This window comes from Thunnus maccoyii, chromosome 1 (genome assembly GCF_910596095.1).
Source record: "Thunnus maccoyii chromosome 1, fThuMac1.1, whole genome shotgun sequence".
In the NCBI taxonomy this organism is placed as follows: Eukaryota; Metazoa; Chordata; class Actinopteri; order Scombriformes; family Scombridae; genus Thunnus; species Thunnus maccoyii.
The window spans coordinates 40,862,392-40,873,814 of NC_056533.1; the positions used below are offsets into that span (position 1 = coordinate 40,862,392).

The following is an 11,423-nucleotide window of genomic DNA, read 5'->3' on the forward strand; positions in this document are numbered from 1 at the left end:
AGAGTGAAGACGAGCTGCGTGCTGCATGTTTGTGTCTGAGAGACGATCAGTAGATCTCAGTTTAGTTTAGTTTTGTCTGATCGTGGCGGCCGAGACGTTTCCCGCAGCAGCAGATGTGGCGTCGGCGGTAAAACAAACAAACCTGGAAGAGCTCGAAACCCTGCGACTCCGTCCGGTCGTACGGCCGGATGATGCCGTCCTCTCTGACCAGTCGCACCGGCCGCAGTTTGGTCACTTCCTCTGTCGAATCAGCCGCTCTGACATCACAACACACACACACACACACACACACACAGCAGCTGTTACTGTGGGTCACTGACAGAATCACAGTGAAAATGTGAAATAATCACAGTAGAAGCAGCGTCTGAAGCTCGTTTCAGTGACACATGAAGAAGAAACGAGTTCACGTTCACACAGCACTTTGCTTCGTGCACACGATGCTGAGTCCGCTGGAATATCTCACCTGTCGTGACCTCTACAGTGACGGCGTGAAACAGTAACATTAACAGGTTATCATGGACTGACTGACAGGTGTGACGGGTCACATGACTGATGGATCCTCATACAGAGGAGGATGGAGATCACTGAGGCAGCTGGGAGATGTTTGGGGACAGAAGCAGGTTGTCGAGGCGACGACAGATTAAATAAAATAAAATAAATGCATCATTAAATAAACCTCTTTAAATGTGTGAGAAGCTGCTGTTTGATTCACAACATGAAATCATGTGAAACTGAATTATAGCTGTTGTTAATTTTATCAATATTATTGATAAAAATAAAATTCATTATTTTTATGATCAATATTATTAATATACAGAAAGTATTCAGACTCCTTCACTTTTTCTGTTATGTTGCAGCTTTATGCTAAAATCCTTTAAATTCATTTTTCCCTCATCAGTTTACATTCAATAACCCATAACGACAAAACTGAACTATCACACCGACAGAAGTATTCAGACTCTCTGCTGTGACACCTGAAACTCAGCTCAGGTCCATTTCTCTGGATCATCGGGAGTTAATGGTCAGGGATTGGGGGACTGGTCAGGGACTGGGGAACTGGTCAGGGACTGGGGGACTGGTCAGGGACGGGAGTTAATGGTCAGGGACTGGGGGACTGGTCAGGGACTGGGGGACTGGTCAGGGATCGGAGTTAATGGTCAGGGACTGGGGAACTGGTCAGGGATTGGGGGACTGGTCAGGGATGGGAGTTAATGGTCAGGGATTGGGGGACTGGTCAGGGATGGGAGTTAATGGTCAGGGACTGGGGGACTGGTCAGGGATTGGGGGACTGGTCAGGGACAGGAGTTAATGGTCAGGGACTGGGGGACCGGTCAGGGACTGGGGGACTGGTCAGGGATGGGAGTTAATGGTCAGGGATTGGGGGACTGGTCAGGGACTGGGGGACTGGTCAGGGACGGGAGTTAATGGTCAGGGATTGGGGGACTGGTCAGGGACTGGGGGACTGGTCAGGGACGGGAGTTAATGGTCAGGGATTGGGGGACTGGTCAGGGATTGGGGGACTGGTCAGGGACAGGAGTTAATGGTCAGGGACTGGGGGACTGGTCAGGGACGGGAGTTAATGGTCAGGGATTGGGGGACTGGTCAGGGATTGGGGAACTGGTCAGAGACCGGGGGACTGGTCAGGGACTGGGGGACTGGTCAGGGATTGGGGGACTGGTCAGGGATTGGGGGACTGGTCAGGGTTGAGAGAAAGATGTCCTTAATGAAAACCTGGTCCAGAGCGTTCAGGACCTCAGACTGGGCTGAAGGTTCATCTTCCAAGAGGACAGTGAGCCTCAGCACACAAGACAACACAGGAGTTGTTTAGGAACAACTCTGTAAACGTCCTTGTGTGGTCCAACCAGTCCTGACCAGAACCCAGTCCAACATCTCTGGAGAGACAAATCCAGGTGTGTAAAGCTTGTTACCATCCCAATACCATCCCAGTGCCAAACCCAGGAAGACTGGAGGCTGTAACCGCTGCCGAAGCTGCTTCAAGTACTGAGTAAAGAGTCTGAACACTTCTGTTCATGTGATGTTTCAGTTTTCCTTTTTTCATACATTTGCAAAAACATCTAAATTTCTGTCTTTACTTTGTCGTTATGAGTGTAGACTGATGAGAGAAGAAAATGATCTAAATGGTTTCAGAATAAAGCTGCAACATAACAAACAGTGAAGGTCTGAATACTTCCTGAATGTTCTGTATTAATATTCATATTATTAAATGTTTAATCCAACTGAAGCACAGAAATGTTGCTTTAATGAAACTGTGAAGCAGAACAATACAGCAAATATCTACAGTACTAAAGTGTACACGTATGTACAAATATGTACACGTATGTTGAAGTACTTACATATATTTACGTTGATTTACATGTACCTCTAAGTATTTATGTATTTCAAATTTACATATGCTTTAAAAAGTATTTCAATGTATCTCCACATACTTACGTGTATTAAATAGTAAATACACATAAGTACAACTCTCATCACTGTCAAACTCAGTCTGGCAGCACCATGTGATCATTCAGTCAGCCAATCCCTGAGGAGAGACCAGGTGAGGTGTGAGGGGGCGGGACTTGACGCTGAAGAGGACGATCATGTGATTGAACTCGTTCCAGCAGGAGTTTGGACTGAGACTTTCTGCGTTACAGCGACGGCAGACGAGTCGTAAACGTCACCGATCAACAGGTGAAACAGCAACATGCCGACAAAGGCAGAGAAGAAGAAGACTGCTGACGAGTCAACACGCACGTAAACACTGAAGGACGAAAACGTCTTCATCATGTCAGACGTTAGATACGTTTAGAAAGTCTGAAGGTGCTTCAGGATGTCAGTGAAGCTGTTTTAGTTTTATATAAGGGCCGATCAGCTCGTCAGTATTGTGCTGCTGACGAGGATGTGATCGACCTTTCTACCTGCAGGTCAGGTGACTCTCCTCAGGGGCGTGGCCAAAACGACTCACGATGCTGCAGCAAGCTAGGGGGCGGGGATTAGAGGGGCGGGGCTACTAGCAGTGTTAGAGTGACAGACGTGAGTGATGAGCATTAATCATGTGACCGATGACACAATGCAGCGACTTACCGTCTGTCTGCTGCAGGACGACATCAACATGCACAAATAAAACACCGCGCTCCTTCATCACGCGCTCAGCGCAGGAAACACGTGTCTCTGATGATAAAATTATCATCACATCCAAACACACAATGAGATGTGTGATACCACAGAAGAAGAGTTAACTTTGACAGAGACGTGAGCAGCAATGAAGGAGCTCAGCTTTAATGAGTTTAATGTCAAATACTCACACACCCAAAAGACAAGAAAAAGAAAAACACTCCAACAACACGAGACAGTAAAACAAAAGCAGAAAATGTGAAAATTAGTCAGCAGACAAAAGAAGAACAGAGGAGACAAACAGGAATCATTGAACTGAACATGTAACAGGAAGCAGCTACGATAAACAACAACATGGTGACGGTGGTGTATCGTGTGGACGCTACCTCTGGATACCCTGGAAGGTGCTGCTCGCCATGTCCACAATGCCGCCTGTCGGCCTGGCGACCACGCCCACCAGACCCTTCCCGATGCCTTTAAAGAATCCAGCCGCGCCCTCCTTCTTCGCACCTGCGACAGGTCAGACGTGCAACTCAACATCAACTAAGCCAATGAAAACACAGATACAACCTGCCGACTGGACAGATGGGGGGGGGGGCACCTACCCTCCACAGGCTTGGTGACGATGCCTGTAACTCCCCCGACGACACCCTGCAGAGACACAACGGTTACTGACGATCAGCTGATGTTCAGGTAGATACACTACGACCAGTTAGTGCACTTCATTATAATTATTATCATTTCACTGCTTCAGCACGTTATGGATGATTTGAAGAGCTCAGAGGGAGTTTTCATTGGTGCATCGGAGATGATGTGGAAATTAACTCATAACTGCAATTTAAAACGTCACAGCTCCGCTACACCGACTGTTTCTGTTCTCACTCTTAAGAAAACTGACATTACGGTACGTTACATTTCATAATTATCTAGTTTTGCTTATTTTTGATGAGCAGCAGTTACTGAGGAACATTAAACAGGCACAATATAAGAAGCCGAGTGCAGGCAGGTGAACACATTTATACTTTACTGTTTCCTCAGACTACAAGCATATCTACAAATACATCTAACGGCTCCAACCTCCAACATTTACAACATGTCAACGTTTTAAATGAAGAAGAATCCGTCTGGTTCGTTACCTTCAGCAGTCCTTTCCCTCCTTTAGCCAGACTCTCTCCGAAGTCTCTGGGCGTTCGGTTCATCTCCTCTCGTCTCTTCTGCTGGAACTCTTTGTCCATGGTGATCGCCGCCAGACCCTTTCCCACCGAGCCCGTGATCCTGGACACCACACCTGCAGCGCCGCCTGCAGGACACCAGCTGATCAATCATCTACAGACACCAGCTGATCGATCATCTACTGACACCAGCTGATCGATCATCTACAGACACCAGCTGATCGATCGTCTACAGACACCAGCTGATCGATCGTCTACAGACACCAGCTGATCGATCGTCTACAGACACCAGCTGATCAATCGTCTACAGACACCAGCTGATCGATCGTCTACAGACACCAGCTGATCGATCATCTACAGACACCAGCTGATCAATCATCTGTAGATACAATGACTGAACTGACAAACATTAGAAGAGGATCAATAACTGTGATTGGTTTAGACTCAGCTGCAGGATTCAGGTTTTCTTACCGACAGTGTGACTCAGCAGACTCCGGACCCCAATCACAAAACCTTCAGCAAACTCCTCCGGACCCTGAACCGCACCCTGAAACACAGAACCAGATCCACACCTGAACCAGGTCTGACTGAGCACACCTGAACCAGGTCTGACACTATGACTTTCTCTCTTTATCTTGTCTTGAGGTTTGTTGGACTCCGACTGTATTAATGATTAATAAACGACTCATTAATATGAATGATTAATAATAATCAATAATAATTGCTGTACTGAGGTTCATTAGCAGTGAAAGTATTATTATTATTATGATGACATCATCAGTGTTACCTGGAAGGGTTCATAGAAGAAGGCCTCGACGCCCTCCGACAGACCTCGGATCAGTCCGAACGGGTTTCCCAAAACATCCAGACCCAGAACCAGAACGTACATCTGCTTCAGGAACTGCAGCCCCGAAGAGAAAGACAAGATTATTATTATTATTATTATTATTATATTGTTATTATTATTATTATTATTATTATTATTATTGTTATGATATTATTGTTATTATTATTATTATCAAAAACTCACAAAAATTGGCACAAATATCAGAACTGGTGAACATTGCAGAGTTCGGCAGTGATCGGGTTGGGGTTGAGGTTAGGGTTGGGGTTGGGGTTGGGGTTAGGGTTAGGGTTGGGGTTGGGGTTGGGGTTAGGGTTCTGGTTGGGGTTGGGGTTAGGGTTAGGGTTGGGGTTGGGGTTGGAGTTCTGGTTGGGGTTGGGGTTGGGGTTAGGGTTAGGGTTGGGGTTCTGGTTGGGGTTAGGGTTGGGGTTGGGGTTAGGGTTGGGGTTAGGGTTCTGGTTGGGGTTGGGGTTAGGGTTGGGGTTCTGGTTGGGGTTGGGGTTAGGGTTGGGGTTCTGGTTGGGGTTGGGGTTAGGGTTGGGGTTCTGGTTGGGGTTAGGGTTGGGGTTCTGGTTGGGGTTAGGGTTGGGGTTAGGGTTCTGGTTGGGGTTGGGGTTCTGGTTGGGGTTGGGGTTAGGGTTGGGGTTGGAGTTCTGGTTGGGGTTGGGGTTAGGGTTGGGGTTCTGGTTGGGGTTGGGGTTAGGGTTGGGGTTCTGGTTGGGGTTGGGGTTAGGGTTAGGGTTAGGGTTGGGGTTAGGGTTAGGGTTGGGGTCGGGGTCGGGGTCGGGGTTAGGGTTAGGGTTAGGGTTGGGGTTGGGGTTGGGGTTAGGGTTCTGGTTGGGGTTGGGGTTAGGGTTAGGGTTGGGGTTGGGGTTGGAGTTCTGGTTGGGGTTGGGGTTGGGGTTAGGGTTAGGGTTGGGGTTCTGGTTGGGGTTAGGGTTGGGGTTGGGGTTAGGGTTGGGGTTAGGGTTCTGGTTGGGGTTGGGGTTAGGGTTGGGGTTCTGGTTGGGGTTGGGGTTAGGGTTGGGGTTCTGGTTGGGGTTGGGGTTAGGGTTGGGGTTCTGGTTGGGGTTAGGGTTGGGGTTCTGGTTGGGGTTAGGGTTGGGGTTAGGGTTCTGGTTGGGGTTGGGGTTCTGGTTGGGGTTGGGGTTAGGGTTGGGGTTGGAGTTCTGGTTGGGGTTGGGGTTAGGGTTGGGGTTCTGGTTGGGGTTGGGGTTAGGGTTAGGGTTAGGGTTGGGGTTAGGGTTAGGGTTGGGGTCGGGGTCGGGGTTGGGGTTCTGGTTCTGGTGTTGCCAGTGGGCTCCATAATGCCCCCGAACGCAGCGCCGTGTTGGAACAAAGTTTCTTTGATCATGAAATCCTGAGGTGTTAGGGTTAGGGTTAGGGTTAGGGTTAGGGTTAGGGTTGGGGTTGGGGTTAGGGTTGGGGTTCTGGTTGGGGTTGGGGTTAGGGTTGGGGTTCTGGTTGGGGTTAGGGTTGGGGTTCTGGTTGGGGTTAGGGTTGGGGTTAGGGTTCTGGTTGGGGTTGGGGTTCTGGTTGGGGTTGGGGTTAGGGTTGGGGTTCTGGTTGGGGTTGGGGTTAGGGTTGGGGTTCTGGTTGGGGTTGGGGTTGGGGTTAGGGTTGGGGTTGGGGTTAGGGTTGGGGTTGGGGTTGGGGTTGGGGTTAGGGTTGGGGTTAGGGTTAGGGTTAGGGTTGGGGTTGGGGTTAGGGTTAGGGTTAGGGTTGGGGTTGGGGTTGGGGTTGGGGTTAGGGTTAGGGTTAGGGTTGGGGTTAGGGTTAGGGTTGGGGTCGGGGTCGGGGTTGGGGTTCTGGTTCTGGTGTTGCCAGTGGGCTCCATAATGCCCCCGAACGCAGCGCCGTGTTGGAACAAAGTTTCTTTGATCATGAAATCCTGAGGTGTCGTTGCTCTCATCATTCTCAGCAGACTGATAGTGAACACGTGAAGAGAAGAAAACATACACGACGAGTCTGTAACGTCACCTGTTCGCTGTAGTGGCGCAGCACCGCCCACATCAGCGTCTCCCTGCGGTAAAACTGGTACTTCACCTCGAAGAAAGCCAGTCTGAGAGATAGAGAGCTCAGGATCACACACCACCCAGGAACCAATCACATGTTTAGCTGAAAGATGACCAGATGTTAACCCTAACTACCCAGGATGCACCTCTCTAAACTGTTAGTGACTCACTTGAAGATGAGGTCGTCAACATCCGTCAGCGTCGCTCCGAGACTTTTCAGTAGCAGATTCAGAGACTGAACCGACGCCGTCTCCTCATCCGAGTCGCCGCTGGAGCCCAGAGACAGGCTGAGGTGCAGCTGACGCATTAAATATAATCAATATATTAAATATAATCAATATAATCAATATATTAAATATATTAAATATATTAAATATAATCAATATATTAAATATATAAGAGCAGAGACAGGCTGAGGTGCAGCTGAAATATATAACATATTAAATAGTCGCAGTATTTTCTCATTATACCACAGCTGTCAACCAATCAGACTGCGAGACTGTTTTACGAACGTGTGTATACATGTTTATATGTGTTTATACATGTTTATATATGTGTATATGTGTATATATATGTCTATATATATGTGTGTATGTGTATATAGACATACATACATATACACACACATAAACACACATACATATGTGTATATATGTGTGTATATATGTGTATATGTGTGTGTATGTGTGTGTGTGTGTGTATGTGTGTGTATGTGTGTATATATGTGTATATATGTGTATGTATGTGTGTATATATGTGTATATGTGTGTGTATGTGTGTGTGTGTGTGTGTATGTGTGTGTATGTGTGTATATATGTGTATATATGTGTATGTATGTGTGTATATATGTGTATATGTGTGTGTATGTGTGTGTGTGTGTGTGTATGTGTGTGTATGTGTGTTTATGTGTGTGGGTGTGTGTATGTGTGTGTGTGTGTGTGTATGTATGTGTGTGTGTGTGTGTGTGTGTGTGGGTGTGTGTATGTGTGTGTGTGTGTGTGTGTGTATGTGTGTGTATGTGTTACCTTGATGGGAGAGATGTGGAAATGTTGGAAGAAGTTGAGTCCTGACGTGTCGCTCAGAGACGCTTCCATCAGTTCAGCCTGAAGCAGCTGCAGGTCCCCGTCTAACAGCTGGGACTGAAACACACACACACACGGTAACACACACATAGACATATACATATATATACACACACACAGACACACACACACAGTAACACACACATATAGACATATACATATATACACACACACAAGGTAACACACACACATAGACATATACATATATATACACACACACACACACACACAGTAACACACACATATAGACATATACATATATACACACACACAAGGTAACACACACACATAGACATATACATATATATACACACACACAGACACACACACACAGTAACACACACATATAGACATATACATATATACACACACACAAGGTAACACACACACATAGACATATACATATATATACACACACACACAGTAACACACACATATAGACATATATACACACACACACACACGATAACACACACACACACATATATATATGTGTGTGTGTGTGTGTACATATATATATGTACACACACACACATATATACACACACACACACACGATAACACACACACACACACACATATATATATATGTACACACACACACATATATACACACAGATCATAGATGGATGAATGAATGAATGGATGGATGGATGAATGAATGGATGGATGAATGAATGAATGGTTGGATGAATGAATGGATGGATGAATGAATGGATGAATGAATGAATGGATGGATGGATGAATGAATGGATGAATGAATGAATGATGGATAAAGGAATGGTTGGATGAATGAATGAATGAATGATGGATGAATGAATGGATGAATGATGGATAAAGGAATGGTTGGATGAATGAATGGATGGATGAATGAATGAATGAATGAATGGATGAATGGATGGATGAATGAATGAATGGATGAATGAATGAATGATGGATGAATGAATGGATGAATGATGGATGAATGAATGGATGAATGATGGATAAAGGAATGGTTGGATGAATGAATGGATGAATGAATGATGGATGAATGAATGGATGAATGATGGATAAAGGAATGGTTGGATGAATGAATGGATGGATGAATGAATGAATGAATGGATGAATGAATGGATGAATGAATGAATGAATGATGGATGAATGAATGGATGAATGATGGATAAAGGAATGGTTGGATGAATGAATGGATGGATGAATGAATGAATGAATGGATGAATGAATGGATGAATGAATGAATGAATGATGGATGAATGAATGGATGAATGATGGATAAAGGAATGGTTGGATGAATGAATGGATGAATGAATGATGGATGAATGAATGATGGATGAATGGATGATCTGTACCTTCTGTCTGTCAGACTGACGGTCTGCAGCAGGTGTGAACAGAGCCAAGATGGCTGCCAGGAAACCCTGATCGATCTTCACCGCCATCTCCTGAACCAGAGCCATGAAGTACCTGAACACACACGTTATACTGGTTAAACTGGTTTACTGTAACGTTAAACTGGTTTACTGTAGCGTTAACCAGTGTACTGTAATGTTAACTGGTTTTACTGAAATGTTAACTGGTTTACTGTAAGGTTAACTGGTTTACTGTCATGTTAACTGGTTTACTGTAACGTTAACTGGTTTTACTGAAATGTTAACTGGTTTACTGTCATGTTAACTGGTTTACTGTAACGTTAACTGGTTTTACTGAAATGTTAACTGGTTTACTGTAAGGTTAACTGGTTTACTGTAACGTTAACTGGTTTTACTGAAATGTTAACTGGTTTACTGTAAGGTTAACTGGTTTACTGTCATGTTAACTGGTTTACTGTAAGGTTAACTGTAATACTCACTTGAACTGCATGACGCTGCTGTGCTGGTTGAACCTTGTGATGACGGACACGTCGATGAACGGCTTCGGCTCTGTGGAGGAGCTCAGAGTGAATGAAGCTCATCACAGGAAGAGTCGCTGAGTCATGTTCATGACAATGCTCTACCTTTCCAACCTGTGTGGGTGTGTGCATGTGTGTGTGTGTGTGTATGTGTGCGTGCGTGTGCACATGCCTGTGTGGGTGTGTGCATGTGTGTGTGTGTGTGTGTGTGTGTGGTCCACCTGAGTCCAGAGCGATGGATTTTGGAGGAGGAACAGGATGGAAGACGATGGGGAAGATTGCCCCTGGAAGCTGGTTATCCACCTGTACACAGAAACCATGTCAGTCACACAGGTGTGTGTGTGTGTGTGTGTGTGTGTGTGTGTGTATTTCCGGAGGTGTGTGCGTGTGTTCAGGTGTGTGTTACCTGCAGCCAGTACAGCTGGGCCCTCAGGCTGCGTTGGTGCAGTGACTGCTTGAACTCCACCTGGATGCCAGACAGGAAGTTCCTCCTCACCGGACAGGTAAACGGCTGACGCATCATCATGATGGCTCCACTGAGGTTCACCTGACAACCAGTGACATCACTCACTCAGCTCATTGGACAAACCACTGACAGGAAGCTAACATGTATTTCTGCTCATTAGTGATTTCTGCAGGACAAAGTTCAGTAAACAGCTGATTTATTTCAACTATTTTAATGAGCAAAAACTGAACTGTGTCGGTAACATCGAACACATTTCATCAGCTCAGAAACATCTGGTCCGATCGGGTTAAATCAGGCCCGATCACACCTGATCAGATCTAACCCTTTATGCTTGATCGGTTTGGTAAGTGTTCCTCAGGCGTGATCAGGTGTGTGACTGAAGCAGGTGTTTAAGTGAGAGGTGAACTCTGACCTCCAGGTTGGTTTCCAGTTTGACCCAGCCGCCCTCCATCTTCCCGCCCAGCTGACTCTGGTAGGTTTTCTCCAGCAGGTTGATGTTTTTTTGACTGAACGGCTTCCATCGATTCTTTGGCTTCATCTCCCAGACCACACCTGAACTGTAAACACAGAAACACACCTGAACTGTAAACACAGAAACACACCTGAACTGTAACACGGAAACACACCTGAACTGTAACACAGAAACACACCTGAACTGTAAACACAGAAACACACCTGAACTGTAACATGGAAACACACCTGAACTGTAAACACGGAAACACACCTGAACTGTAACATGGAAACACACCTGAACTGTAAACACGGAAACACACCTGAACTGTAAACACAGAAACACACCTGAACTGTAAACACAGAAACACACCTGAACTGTAACATGGAAACACACC

General features: G+C 45.9%; 1 protein-coding gene across 5 annotated transcripts in view; it reads right to left on the reverse strand.

The window, feature by feature from the left end:
- The window catches only part of vps13c (vacuolar protein sorting 13 homolog C), a 100,306-nt gene that overhangs the window by 10,477 nt on the left and 78,406 nt on the right, over window positions 1-11,423 (reverse strand). For all 5 annotated transcript variants that reach the window (XR_006099228.1, XM_042428348.1, XM_042428270.1 and 2 more), the window contains 14 exons: window positions 10,988-11,132; window positions 10,516-10,656; window positions 10,331-10,412; window positions 10,071-10,140; window positions 9,574-9,685; window positions 8,171-8,284; window positions 7,316-7,443; window positions 7,111-7,192; window positions 5,074-5,187; window positions 4,758-4,833; window positions 4,251-4,414; window positions 3,720-3,765; window positions 3,501-3,624; window positions 143-257 (listed from right to left, as the gene is read on the reverse strand). Coding sequence is in view for 4 of the 5 variants with exons in the window: in XM_042428348.1 (XP_042284282.1) it covers window positions 143-257; window positions 3,501-3,624; window positions 3,720-3,765; window positions 4,251-4,414; window positions 4,758-4,833; window positions 5,074-5,187; window positions 7,111-7,192; window positions 7,316-7,443; window positions 8,171-8,284; window positions 9,574-9,685; window positions 10,071-10,140; window positions 10,331-10,412; window positions 10,516-10,656; window positions 10,988-11,132 (1,513 nt within the window). In the remaining variant the exon portion in view is untranslated. The remainder of the gene's footprint in view (window positions 1-142; window positions 258-3,500; window positions 3,625-3,719; window positions 3,766-4,250; window positions 4,415-4,757; window positions 4,834-5,073; window positions 5,188-7,110; window positions 7,193-7,315; window positions 7,444-8,170; window positions 8,285-9,573; window positions 9,686-10,070; window positions 10,141-10,330; window positions 10,413-10,515; window positions 10,657-10,987; window positions 11,133-11,423) is intronic.